This window comes from Microtus ochrogaster, chromosome 21, assembly GCF_000317375.1.
Source record: "Microtus ochrogaster isolate Prairie Vole_2 chromosome 21, MicOch1.0, whole genome shotgun sequence".
Classification (NCBI taxonomy): Eukaryota; Metazoa; Chordata; class Mammalia; order Rodentia; family Cricetidae; genus Microtus; species Microtus ochrogaster.
The window spans coordinates 41336348-41350014 of record NC_022022.1 but is presented as its reverse complement, the minus strand read 5'-3'; the positions used below and the strand labels follow the sequence as shown (position 1 = coordinate 41350014).

The following is a 13667-nucleotide window of genomic DNA, read 5'->3' as shown; positions in this document are numbered from 1 at the left end:
TCTCTCTCTCTCTCTCTCTCTCTCTCTCTCTCTCTCTGTGTGTGTGTGTTAGGATCAATCCAGGATCTCATATATGCTTAGCAAGTATTCTCTCATTGATTTATATTCCCATATTTTCAAGAATTCTTTTTCTCAAACCAATTTCTTTTCTGTTTTCAAATAATTCCTGTTTTCTAGTGTGGAGAATGCTACTTTTCCCTACCTTGCAATCACAGAAGCCCAAGGAATCCAAATCTAATTGTATTTATCCTATCTGGTAATGGTAGAGAAAAGAAAATGGAGAATTTGTTGAGTCTCTGCACTAGCCATCATAAAAGGAAAGAATTGTTCCTTCCCAATGCTGTCCACATGTAACAGATAGATAATGAATAGCTAGTTTAATAGCTCTTTCATTATACCTCCAGTCTTACTCTTTTTTCTCTTTTTCACACCTGCTTTACCTTAACTTCATCCTCATTATTAGGGTAACATAAAACATGACATTTTTTTTTTCTGAAATTAGTACTAGTGTGCTCTAAATGCCATGGTACAGAGATGAACTCTTGGCCATCTCTTTGCATTAAGAGTTAGCCTCACTTTTCAGTACTCAGTATGTGTGTGTTGTGAGAGAGTGGGTTCTACCTTCATCAGAGCCTGCTGAAGCTCTATCACTCTTTGGTGTGCAGTCTATGTATTGTCTCCTCTTTGAAAACTATATTTGATCACCCACATTAGAACACAAAATTATGCTAAATAGTCCAATATTTCTGTGGGCTGGTGGCATGTTTTTAATAGTCAGGTAAGTTGAACCAGATTGATAAGCATCAATGAAGTTTCATTGCAAGTTATTTTCATACCTTTTATAACTTTACTTTTATTGTGACCAGGGAGATGACTCAAATGCTGAAGGACTTGACATATGAGCATAAGTACCTGATTGTGGGTCATCAACATGCATGTAAAACTAGTCATGGTGGTACATTGTTTATAACCTAGACAATGGGGTAAGGAAAGTCACAGAGTAGATAAAGACAAGCATATACCTGGGACTTGCTGACCACTAATGCTGACAAAAACAGTGAGTTGCAAGTACACTGAAAAATCCTGTCTCAAAAAATAAGGTGGGAAGCCGTTGAAGAAGATACCTGACAACTATATGATTTCTAAATGCACACAAACATTTGCCCATAAACCTTATGCACATGTACAAACAAATATAAACACATACATACTGCAAATTGTTTGTACTATGTCTTAGAAAAAGTGAGAGTAAAGAAACGTTTTCCAGGTTTTAAATCTATTTTCTTAGATGTGCAGCTAGAGCTAGATTTCTAAGAAGCAGACCTGAGATAACATAATTGCTCTTTTTATGGCACACATCTAGCCCATTCCTTTCATTCTCCCAATGGACTCTTGATTCCTTAAAGGCAGGATTAATTGCTGTTTTGTATTTTGTTTTTATTGTTTTTCTCTTTTGGAACAAGGCTATGCTAGAACATGAAGTTCACCGGTTTCAGTTCTGGTAAAAGAGGCATGTGGTTGTCATGATCAGCTAAAGCTAAAGAAATGGACATGGGGAGGTGCCAGGAGAGGTGACTCTGCAGTGTCTGGAGCAAGGACTCTTCAGTCTCACTACCATCTGTTTTGATACTATGTTGTTGCTTTTGTGGGAAAACACCCTTTGCAGAAAGTTTATCTTTCTTCTTCTTCTTTTTTTTTTTTACTTTATTTTTTAAACCATCTTTTCTCATTTTACATACCTATCCCAGTTCCCACTCACTCCCCTGCTCCTGCTCCCCTCATTCCCCCCATCCATTTCTCAGAAAGGGTAAAACTTCCCATGGGGAGTCAACAAAGTCTGGCAGGACCAAGGCCCTCCCCCCATTTATTTAGGCTGAACAAGGTATCCCTCCAAAGAGAGTGAGCTCCAAAAAGCCATTTCAAACACTAGGGATAAATACTGGTCCCATTGCCAGTGGTCCCATAGACTGCCCAAGTCACACAACTGTCACCCACATTTAGTGGGCCTAGTTTGGTCCTATGCAGGTTCCACCACTATCAGTCCAGAGTCAGTAAGCTCACATTAGCTCAGGACAGCTGTTTCTGTGGGTTTCCCCATCATGGTCTTGACCCCTTTGCTCATATTATTGCTCCTCCCTCTCTTCAACTGATCTCTCTTCAACAGCTTGGTACAGTCCTTAGTTGTGGATCTCTGCATCTGCTTCTATTATGACAGTTCTATGATGACAATTAAGGTGGACATCCATCTGAAGGCTAGTCAGGCATCCTCTCCACTATTGCTTATGGTCCTAACTGGGGTCATCATTGTGGATTCCTGAGGATTTCCCTGATGCCAGGCTTCACACTAGCCCCATAACGGCTCCCTCTATCAAGCAATATCTCCCTCTCTGTCCTTTCCCTATCTCTATCATTACCTTCCCTCATGTTCTCCTCCTCCCTCCTTTTCTCCCCTCCCCCTCCCCTTCTGCCCTCCCTTTCCCCCCATGCTCCCAATTTTCTCAGGAGACCTTTTCTTTTGCCCTTCCTAAGGGGATTCATATATGTCTTTCTTAGGGTTCTTCTTGTTACCTAGCTTCTCTTGTGTCATAGACTGTAGGGTGGTTGTCCTTTGTTTTATGTTTAATATGCACTTGTAAGTACATACTGTATTTGTCTTTTCTGGGTCTATGTTACCTCACTCGGGTTTGTTTTTTTTTTTTCTAGTTCCACCCATTTGCATGCAAATTTCATTCGTTTTTACTGCTGAGTAGTGCTCCATTGTGTAAATGTACCACATTTTCTTTATCCATTCTTGGTTGAGGGGCATCTAGATTGTTTCCAGGTTCCGGCTATAACAAATAATACTGCTATGAACACAGTTGATGTCCTTGGGGTATGCATGTGCATCCTTTGGGTATATACCCAAGAGTGGTATTGCTGGCTCTTGTGGCAGATTGATTCCCAATTTTCTGAGAAACTGATATACTGATTTCCGAAGTGGCTCTACAAGATTGCACTCCCACCAGCAATCGAAGAGTGTTCCCCTTACTCTATATCCTCTCCAGAATAAGCTATCATCAGTGTTTTTGAATTTAGCCATTCTGACTGTTGAAAGATATTATCTCAAAGCCAGTTTAATTTGTGTTTCCCTGGTGGCTAAGTATATTCAGCAATTCCTTAAGTGTCTCTATGCCATTTGAGATTCTTCTGTTGAAAATTCTCTGTTTAGATCTGTACCCCATTTTTTTAATTGGATTATTTGGTATTTTAGGTTAGGTATGTCTAGTTTCATGAATTCTCTATATATTTTGGAGATTAGTCCTCTGTCCAATATGGAGTTGGTGAAGATATTTTCCCATTCTATAGGCTGTTGTTTTGTCTTATTGACTGTGTCCTTTGTTTTACAAAAGCTTCTCAATTTCAGGAGGTCCCATTTATAAATTGATGTTCTCAGTGTCTATGCTACTTACTGGTGTTATATTTAGGAAGTTGTCTCCTTTGCCCATGTGTTCAAGGCTACTTCCTCTATGAGGTTCAGTGTTGCTGAATTTATGCCAGCACCATTTGTTGGAAATGCTATCTTTTTTCCATTGTATAGTTTTTGTTTCTTTGTCAAAAATCAGTTTTTTAAAAATGTATGGATTAAGTCCCCCCCCCTCAGCCCGAAAAGCAATTGGGGGAGGGGGAGGGAAATGGGAGGCGGTGGCGGGGAAGAGACAGAAATCTTTAATAAATAAATAAAGAAAGAAAAAAGAAAAAAATAAAATCAGTAAATATAAAAACAAAAAAAATGTATGGATTAATATCAGGGCCTTTGATTCCATTGGTCTACATGTCTGTTTTTATGCCAATACCAAATTGTTTTCATTACTATAGCTCTAAAGCAGAGCTTGAAGTCAGGGATGGTGATGTCTCTAGAAGTCCCTTTCCTGTACAGGATTTTTTTTTTTTTTTTTGGCTATGCTGTGTTTTTTGGTTTTATTGTTATTTTGAAGTCTCTGAATAATTGTGTTGGGATTTTGATGGGATTGCATTGAATTGCTAGCTTGCTTTTGGTAAGATTGCCATTTTTATATGTGAATTGAGTCCATTGGTAGTAAGAGATTAATGACCAGTGATTCCTTTTATATTTTCGTGGTAGTATTTGTGTTTTGCTCTTCTTTGGGTTTTTTTTGCTGGTGTGAGTGTGAGGTTTTCTATTGGTTTTGTTTTCATGGGTGCATCTAACTTCCTTGGGTAGGAGTTTTCCTTCTAGTACTGTCTGTAAAGATAAATTTGTTGATAGATATTGTTTAAATTTGGTTTTCTCTGTCTTATTATTGAAAGCTTCGCTGGGTATAATAGTTTGACCTTGCATCTATGATCTCTTAGTGTCTGTAGCAATCTGGCTTTCAGAGGTAATTCTGAAAGAAGACAGGTATAATTCTTATAGGTCTGCCTTTGTATGTTACTTGGCCCTTTTTATTTACAACTCTTATTCTTTCTTTAGTTTGTATGTTTAGTATTTTGATTTTTATATAGTGAGGGGCCTTTTTTTTTTTAAGTCCAGTCTAATTGGTATTCGGTAAGCTTCTTGTACCTTCATAGGCATAGCCTTCTTTAGGTTAGGAAAATTTTCTTCTATGATTTTGTGGAAAATAGTTTATGTGCCTTTGAGCTGGAGTACTTTTCTTTCTTCTATCCCTATTATTCTTATGTTTGATATTTTCATGGGGTCCCAGATTTCCTGGATGTTTTGTGTAAAAATTGGTATTCGGTAAGCTTCTTGTACCTTCATAGGCATAGCCTTCTTTAGGTTAGGAAAATTTTCTTCTATGATTTTGTGGAAAATAGTTTATGTGCCTTTGAGCTGGAGTACTTTTCTTTCTTCTATCCCTATTATTCTTATGTTTGATATTTTCATGGGGTCCCAGATTTCCTGGATGTTTTGTGTAAAAATTTGTTGGATGTAACATTTTCTTTGACTGATGAATCTATTTTCTCTAGAGTACCTTCAACTCCTGAGATTCTCTCCCATCTCTTATAATCTGTTAATTATGCTTGTATCTGTAGTTCCTGTTCATTTATCCAGATTTTTCATTTCAAAAATTACCTTGGTTTGTGTCTCCTTTATTGTCTCAATTTCAATTTTTAAGTTTGAACTGTTTGCATTGCCTGTTTAATTTTTTTCCTTGACTTCCCTTAAGAGATCTATTGCTTTCTTCCATTTTTTTTGTTTATCTTTTCACCCATTTCTTTAAGAGAACTTTTCATTTTTCTGTTCTTAGGTCTCTATAATCTTCATTAAGTTATATTTAAGGACATTTTATTCTGCTTCTTCTGGGATAGGATGTTCAGATATTAGTTGACCTTGATGATTATAAGGATATAATCATGTGATCCCTTTTAATGTTAGAAGAACTTTATTCTCACAAAGAATCTGTAAAACACTCAGAATGGCCACAGTATGTGGAAGTTTTCTTAATTCTCCATCTGCCTCTAATAATGTTTTTAAAGGTTTTTTTTTTTTCTTGTATTGTGTGGTAAAAGACTTTGAGAACCCAGAAGCCAAGACAGAGATAGACTAACAGATGGAAAAAGACTTTGGCAGAAATAGGGGTTAATGGAGTTTGGAGCCAAATAAAGGAATCCTTACTCCCCCTCTGCTACTGGCATATTCCCAATGCCATACCCTAAGGGGGAAAATTGCTTTGCAAGGTGCAAGAATAATATATTTTGCTGTATAGATTTTTCACTGCGAGTCTTCCTCTAGCACATTAGGTTGACAATTAGTGCTTCATTATCCTCCCATCTTACAAGGAAATACAGGACATGCTAAGCATCCAACAGTGCATATTGCAAATATATATAGACCAGAGCTTCCTTGTTGCTTCTCAGATTTATATGCTAAAAACATATTGAATATTAAAACAAAATTATTATTCCAAAAGTCCCTCCTTGTTAGATTTTATATTTATTATCTGTAAGTATGATCATTATTGTATATATTCATAACACATTTCACTTAAACTTCGTACTTCACTGGTGGTCTTGTTGGCATTTGGAAACTGTAAAATTGAAGAAGAGATGATAGAACCTGAGCCTGGTTCGTATTGCTATAGTTTGTATCTGCATCTAATATTACTATGAGTCAGTTTGGGCAGGTTACTAACCCTTGGCTATTTATCAGCAGAATGGGAATGATGTGACAGCAGAATGCTTTGTGGATTTCTGCATTAGTGTTTGTATAACACCTAAACTTGTGTCAGAGCCAGGAGTAATAGTGCATACCTGTAATCACTGCAATCCAGAGGCATGGGCAGTAGGATCTTGAGTTTGAGCCCAGCCTTGGCTAAATAGTTAAATCCTGTCTCCAAAAAAGAAAGAAAGAAAGGAAAGAAGAGAAAAAGAAGGGGCAGGGAAAGTTGTCAGGCATGGATACATACTATAACATAGATGCCTATTTTTGATTTTTTGCTTGTTTGTTTTATCTTTTTATTTTTAAGTGAAAGTATTTTGGCTATTTCTTTATAAAATATGCAACATCATACACATTTTCTAGGAGAAAGGAATCCATTAGGTTAACAGTATTCTTGTAATGGTCAGGATTGTCTTTGAAATTCTGGTGAATGGAACATATATGTCATCATATATGTTCTGGCTTTGATATGATGGCTCAGCCTAAACATACAAATCCATAAGTTGCTCTTTAAATAGAAGTGTGAGTTTTCTGCTTTTCCTGAACAACTGAGTCATGGGCTAGAATGCATGCTTGTGTGTGTGTGTGCCTGCACATAAGAATGATGTGAGAATGATGACATACACATGACATGAAAGCAAAAGAAGGCTATTTGAGTTGAGGGAGGTAAAGTTTATGACTAGAAAGAATGTGCTTTTTATAAAATTAGTGGTTGTTCTTTGCTTGACATAGATTTGGCAACTTCTCTCAAGGTTTGTTATGCATTTTTTTTTCTCCTGCCCAGAAGTAGAATTTAATGAAAGTGCTAGAGGCTTCTTTATTTAGAATGTTCTTTGCCTAAGTCTTGAGAGCTGGTATTTAATGATGCAATAGATTATGGTATACCATACTGAAAAATGAAGCTATAATTAAAAACAAATACCATATGGTATCCTTGAACAAACATATCATCTAAACAATCTAGTTCCTAAAGTGGATGACCTGTGTGATTCTAAGACTTTCAATCACTGGACAGTATCTAAGGAACTCTTGGTTGATCTCTCCCTAAGATAGTATTCAAAGGTCATTCATAGGTCTCTTAATGTTCTGGACAGTATCTAAGAGATTGTCAGGTCACTCTCTGCCCCTAACCCTAAGTCTGAGTTTAATTATATGCTGAAACTAAGAAAATAACCCACATTTCATGTTCTATTTCCCAATTCTCTTATCTACAAATGTATGTATCTCTCAGAGTAAAACTGACCATTGATTCTGGGTCTTTTCTACTCTCTTCTCACTAGTTTTCCTAATTAAGGAAGGCCATGCTATTTTATTTCTGTCTTGGTATTTCACAGTCCTGAGGGCATGAAAAAATTTGGCACACATATTTGGTTCTTTGTTTCTGAAGAAGAAAGTCCATGATTGCTGTTGATACACATTATCTTAGCCTATTACCTGACTAGGATAGGCATGTCTTGTTTATAAGATGTAACTGTAGGTTTCTCTCCCATTCACCAGTTCATGCATAACCATTCTGAGGCTTACTATTAATTACAAACTGTTTGGCCTGTTATCTCATGCTTATTATTAATTAACTCTTACAACTTAAATTATCCTATTTTATTATTTCATATTTTACTACAAGGCTTATGGCTTGTTACTTCAAATCTTGCTTTTTCTGGCATCTTCTGGCATCTCTCAGATTCTGCCTTCCTTTTCCAAATCCAAATCTTGGTTTGGATTTTCCACCTGGCTCTATTCTGGCTGGCTATTAGTCAAATCAGCTTCTTTACTAACTAATGGTAATAAAATATATTCACAGCATACAGGAGGGCATCCCACATCAGTAGGGGACATAGTCATTGTATATGCTATCATCAATAGCTGATTTGTGCCTACTCAACCTTGCACATCTGTGTGAGGTAGATTTTACTGACTTAGCCCACTGCATAGATCTCAGAGTCAGGAGCACCTTGCCAGGACTCACTGCTGTGCTTTTATGTATCTGTCCCTCCATGGCTCCCTACCTATTTAGCTGGCATAATCATAATTGACTGCACCTTAGCTTGCTCTTATGAGTATTAAATAAGATTGAATAATAAGTATTTAAAACACCATTAAGTACAAGGTCAGCTTTCATTAAATGCTGATAATAAATGATAGCAGTGGTTTAACTCATATCATTAATGACCTTTCTGAGGACAAAATGTGACATTAAGAAAAATTAATAAATTCTAAACAAAAATGTTGAGAGAGCCTATCAGGGTAGAATGTGAAGTGCCTCTCTTTCATCCTTGAATAAGTATAACACCAAATACTTTCTTTCAGGTGACCTGGGTATCCACAGTGGAGAAGAACTGCAGCTCACCACCACAATCACCCATGTGGATGGACCAACTGAGATCTACAAGTTGACCCGTAAAGAAGCACAGGAATAGGACGCTATGGTGCTGCACTGGGCTGGAATTGTTTCTCTATCCAGCCTCTTCTCTAGAGTGGAGAGCCTACTATATATGCAGAGTTTAGTGAAAAGTGGATGCCTAGTGCCTCTTAGGTATGGTTTCTTAGACCAGTGAGTGGACATTTGTCTGATAACTTCGGACAGTGACTTTTGCAAAACTTCTGCTATGAATATATCATGTGTGATAACAAAAACTGATATGACCCATTGTTTGTGGTCATTGTTAAATTAGTGACAAACAACATATGTAGCAGGTGGGTTAGTAACACTCATATGGAAGGGTATATTCTTTGGGATGGTTTGGGCCAATAGGATCTATATTGGGTAGATTACAACTTATTTCCTGTTTTTGATTCTGGGATGTGTTTAAACATTGTTTGTAGTCCAACATTTGCTCATGTGTTAGCCTTTTCACCCTCCTCCATGGATACTTCTTTTTATCTTATTTATATCACCAAGTATCCAACTGAGTTATTATTTAAGTTGCGGTACAAATGTTCCAATTTTTTTTGTTTTGTTTTTGGTGTCTTACTACAAAATAATCAAATATCATGAGAAGTTCATTATTCTGGAGGGATTTCAGCTTTGAAACCAAATCTGTGTATCTGGTACTAATATGTCTGTTTGTTAGATGTGGATTTTGAGAAATATTTGCTAAACTACCCAAGTAGGATTTCTGTTATTAAACAACTTTTGGGTCATAAAAGCCTTTTTAACTACTTGCTTAAAATGTGTTTTCTTTTGATAAAATATTTCAAACAATCTCCAAAACTGTAAATCCAATCATTTGATTAAAATGAATGTAAATATGCTCTCCTTGCTGCCGCAGCAATGTTCAGGCGTGCGGATTTAAGTTTGCCTGGATCATAGAGTAGCTTGCTGCTGGCAGAAATATTGACTATCTGTTCCTGGAGGTTTCTGTAACAGCTATTAAGACTTTAGATTCTAGGCTAGCAAAGAATAGATGAAGTATCAGATGGTTTAGACCCTCATGCACACTGATCTTATTCCTGCATCCACTAAAACCTGATATTGGTTTTGTTTGTTTGTGCTTTTTTAATGATAAAAAAGCTACATGGCAGATAGAACACTAGATCCTGAATTTAGAAGGTGGTTTCCTATCAAAGGTCTCTCACGCACTAGTCATGTGACCTTGTTCAATATATCTGACATGGCTATTTTTTCACTTAGCATTCATAAAGTGTCATTGTGTGCCAAGTCACAGTGAAAAATAATGTACGTGGAAATGCTTCATCAGTTATACATTCACATAAATAGATTCCCTTTGCAATGTAACAATAATTCCATGAGTGTCATTTTTAGATAATGCTGACTGAATTGAAGTTGGTGATTTAGTCTTTTAAATTCACATACCTGGCAAATCGCACCCTAGGATTTTTCTAACTTTGGCTAGAACAATGATAAACAGTGACAGAAAAAAAAAAAAAACACTTAGGTTTTGACTGTTGTTTTTATGCTAACCTGGTAAATGTTGAATAAGTATGTGGTCTATTGTATACAGCATTTACATACTAATCTGACACCCAAGTATAAAGTATCAAGTATACCTTGTTCTATGTTTATAGTATGGAAGATAAACTTCAAGCACTATAGTGACTTCCCCTTCTTGAAGATGGAGTGAAGTGTCTCTATTTTTTTTTTTGTTGGTTTTTTTTTTGTTTGTTTTTCGAGACAGGGTTTCTCTGTGGCTTTGGAGCCTGTCCTGGAACTAGCTCTGCAGACCAGGCTAGTATCGAACTCACAGAGATCTGCCTGCCTCTGCCTCCCGAGTGCTGGGATTAAAGGCATGCGCCACCATCGCCCGGCGAGGTGTCTCTATTCTTTGGGATGGGATAAGAGCCTGAGAAAGCATCAAAGAAGTATTACTTTACCCAGGGTCAAGTGATAGAGGGTATAACATTAGTAAAGTCATAGAAGCAATGTAATATCGAGAAGATCTGAGTAAGTTTGAGTGTCAAGCCTAGATAGTATTTAGAATGACAAAAGATGAGTCCTGTGCCCTTGAAGCCAGAATACAAATGATTTTCAATGTCATAGTAAGAGTTATCAGACAATTGCAAGTTTTATGCAGAGAAATAGTATGGTTAGAATCACCTCTGAAACCTCTTGATGGACCCATAAATTAGATCACAGGCTAGTCAGGCAGCATTAGAGAATGTAGAGAAGTGGGGATTACTTTGGAGAAACAAAGCAGACATAGTTTGAGTGTTCTGAATTTCCTCAAGAAGCATAGAGCAGAGTCAAATTTCAGGTCCTTGTTAAACATGGGACTAGCAGTTTCTCTATCACAAATAGAGATTCCTGATAGATATATCAGTATATCTATGAATAGTAGAAGCCAAGTTTACCTTGAATAGGACATTCCTAGCATAGTTAATGGTTCCCAGGAAAAGTTGTATCCACCCCCAAAAGAATTGACTTGTGGAGAGCTCTAATAAAGCTCTGCTTTAGGGACTTAAGTTTTGCCCTAAAGTAGTTTCATTTACAAGTCCTGGAACTTAGTCTCTCTCATTAAAACCATAGGCAGTATATCCTAGTACCATTTGAATTATCCAGGGAGTCAGATCAAAGAGCATGACCTTGTGATTAGGTCCATAAAGGAAGGACAACATTTTTGGCTGAGCAAACCAGCAGAAAAGGTAGGGCACAATAGAAATGAGGAAGATTTCATGTTTGTCTAGATGGAGTTTTAACTATCACTTCACAGAGGAAACAATGAACAGAGTGTCTGTGGCAGACTTAGCCACCACTGTCATCAAGAATGAGAAGTCTGCCTGGGCAGAGCATCAAAGCATCACATAAGGCTATCAGTAGTGTGCACACAAGCACATTCAATGGGGGAAAAATGAGATAGGTTAAAAGTGTAAACGCTGAGCAGAGAAGCAGAACAGAGTCAATTGATGGACATTCTGAACAGTAAGAAGGAAGATGATTCCTCTGATTGGAGTCATAAATAAGGCACTAATTTTGAAATCTGAGGCCATTCATTAAGGAAAGATGAAACAAAACCCAGAGAATATCAGTGATTAGGAGGAACTTTAAATAAGTTGATGAGTTATGTCTGAAAGATTGAAAAGATACTCTCAGTGTATACAGTAGAGAAATACTAGGTAGACAGTGAAGGAGAAAATTGAGGTCAAAAGGAGATAGATTGTTTGCAGTTCTTCCTGGGTGGGCCACCAAGAAAACCTCAGTTTTAAGGAAGCAGATAAAACCTAGCCAGCTCCTGTCAGTAGAATGTGTCTTCGAAACTCCTCAGAAAGTGAGAAAAGACTATAAGAGACAATCAGATCAGGAGACCAGAAAAAAAAAATACCCATGGGTACCAGTTTACATACACATCACTGTAAAAATAATTCTTACGTTACCTTAAAGGATATTGCACAAAAGTATAAAAGATTAATGTTATCTGCCTATAAAATTAAAGAACACCAATGTATTCAAAGTAGAAAATAAAATCACTTCCATTTGTCTACTGGGGTTTTGTATTTATGTTATACTTATATTTTCCCCTTTGGAGATGGGAATATGCATCAAAATGAAGTAAGTGGTTCTATATATGACTCTTGTGTAGGTTAATCATTCTTCAGAACTGAGATAATTCACTCTAACAATTCTAGTGCCTGAGTTCAGGCCATACTGAGCCTTTCTAGGCACTTCCTCCTGTCTGGTAATCACTGAGGCTAACAGAAGTAGAAAGATTCTTTTTCCCCCTGGGTAATGAATGGATGCAGAGAAATAGGCACCTTTTAAAGAAATTGTGTACACAGCTACCTCAGAAGTAGCTATTTTAGTGTCTGACCTTTGGTCAGTAAATGGTGAGTGAGCACATTTCATTGGTCCTGGTGTCACTCTGAATGATACATGGGCCAGTGTTCTTCAGTACTGCCTTCTTGATTTAGGTTGACTTTTTCTAGCAGGCGTTCATCCTCAGGGCAGGTGATGAGGTCAAGTTGCCTTGCATGCTGACTGTCACAAATATACCTTTTTACCTTTATCCCTCAGGATCATTTTTATTCTGACATGTTGACAAGAGTGTTTCTGGCTTCTATAAGTGTGCATACATTGTATATTACTTTTCTGTTGCTGAGATAAAACAAAACAACAAATACAGTTTATAGAAGGAAATTTTTAAAATATTTATTTATTTATTATGTATACAATATTCTGTCTACAGAGGGCAACAGACCTTATTACAGATGGTTGTGAGCCACCATGTGGTTGCTGGGAATTGAACTCAGGACCTTTGAAAGAGCAGGCAATGCTCTTAAACTCTGAGCCATCTCTCCAGCCCTATAGAAGGAAATTTTAATTTTGGTTTCCTGGTCATGGTGGAGAGGAATGTCAGTAATCAGCAGCCATGGTGACAGGAACAAAAACCTGAGAGCTCACATCTCAACCATAAGCATAAAGTAAAGAGAGAAATAGTGTAAGGTTTTAAGCTCTTAAAACTGGCCTTCAGTGAAATACTAACTCCTGCAAGGATGCCCATCCTAACCCTCCCTAAGCAGGTCTACCAACTGTATTTAAATTTTATTTCTCATTTAAGCCACTGCCATCTATCTCTCCCAAGAATTGGTTGATTTCTTGTTTTAAAGGAATTTCTTGGTTTGTGACTACATTAGCTTCTTTTGTGCTGACATCAGAGGGATCTTCCAGGAATATTTAAACTATTTTGTGCAAAGAGTTTCCTCTTTTTCTTACCAATGCTTTTAAATCTTAGAGTTAGGAATGTCTCTCAGTGTTTGACCATGTGTTTTCTTTTTGACTTTTCATTTTTCTATTGACGTCCTTTCCATCTTTCCATGTACACTCCTTTAGACACAGTTTCCAGACAGTTTCACTGTTACTGCTTATTAACTTAAGTTTTTTTCTCATTTTTCCAAAATGCTACACTAAGAATAAAGTAGTGTTCTGACTGGAACAGATCAGTGTGCAAATAACACTTCCTGTACTAAGGACCAATGCCCAAAGATTTTGTCTGTTTCTTATGACTTGTGACTATGTCCCCAGTAACACATTTAGATTTAATATTGCCATCAATACTGT

The 13667-nt window shown here is 37.0% G+C and overlaps 1 protein-coding gene across 1 annotated transcript in view; it reads left to right on the top strand.

Annotated features, from left to right (window-relative positions):
• The window catches only part of Wls (wntless Wnt ligand secretion mediator), a 97612-nt gene extending 88299 nt beyond the window's left edge, over nt 1–9313 (top strand). Inside the window, exon 12 of the mRNA XM_005357440.2 lies at nt 8465–9313. Coding sequence (XP_005357497.1) covers nt 8465–8574 — 110 coding nt within the window. The 3' untranslated portion in view covers nt 8575–9313. The remainder of the gene's footprint in view (nt 1–8464) is intronic.
• The last annotated feature ends 4354 nt before the right edge of the window (nt 9314–13667 follow it).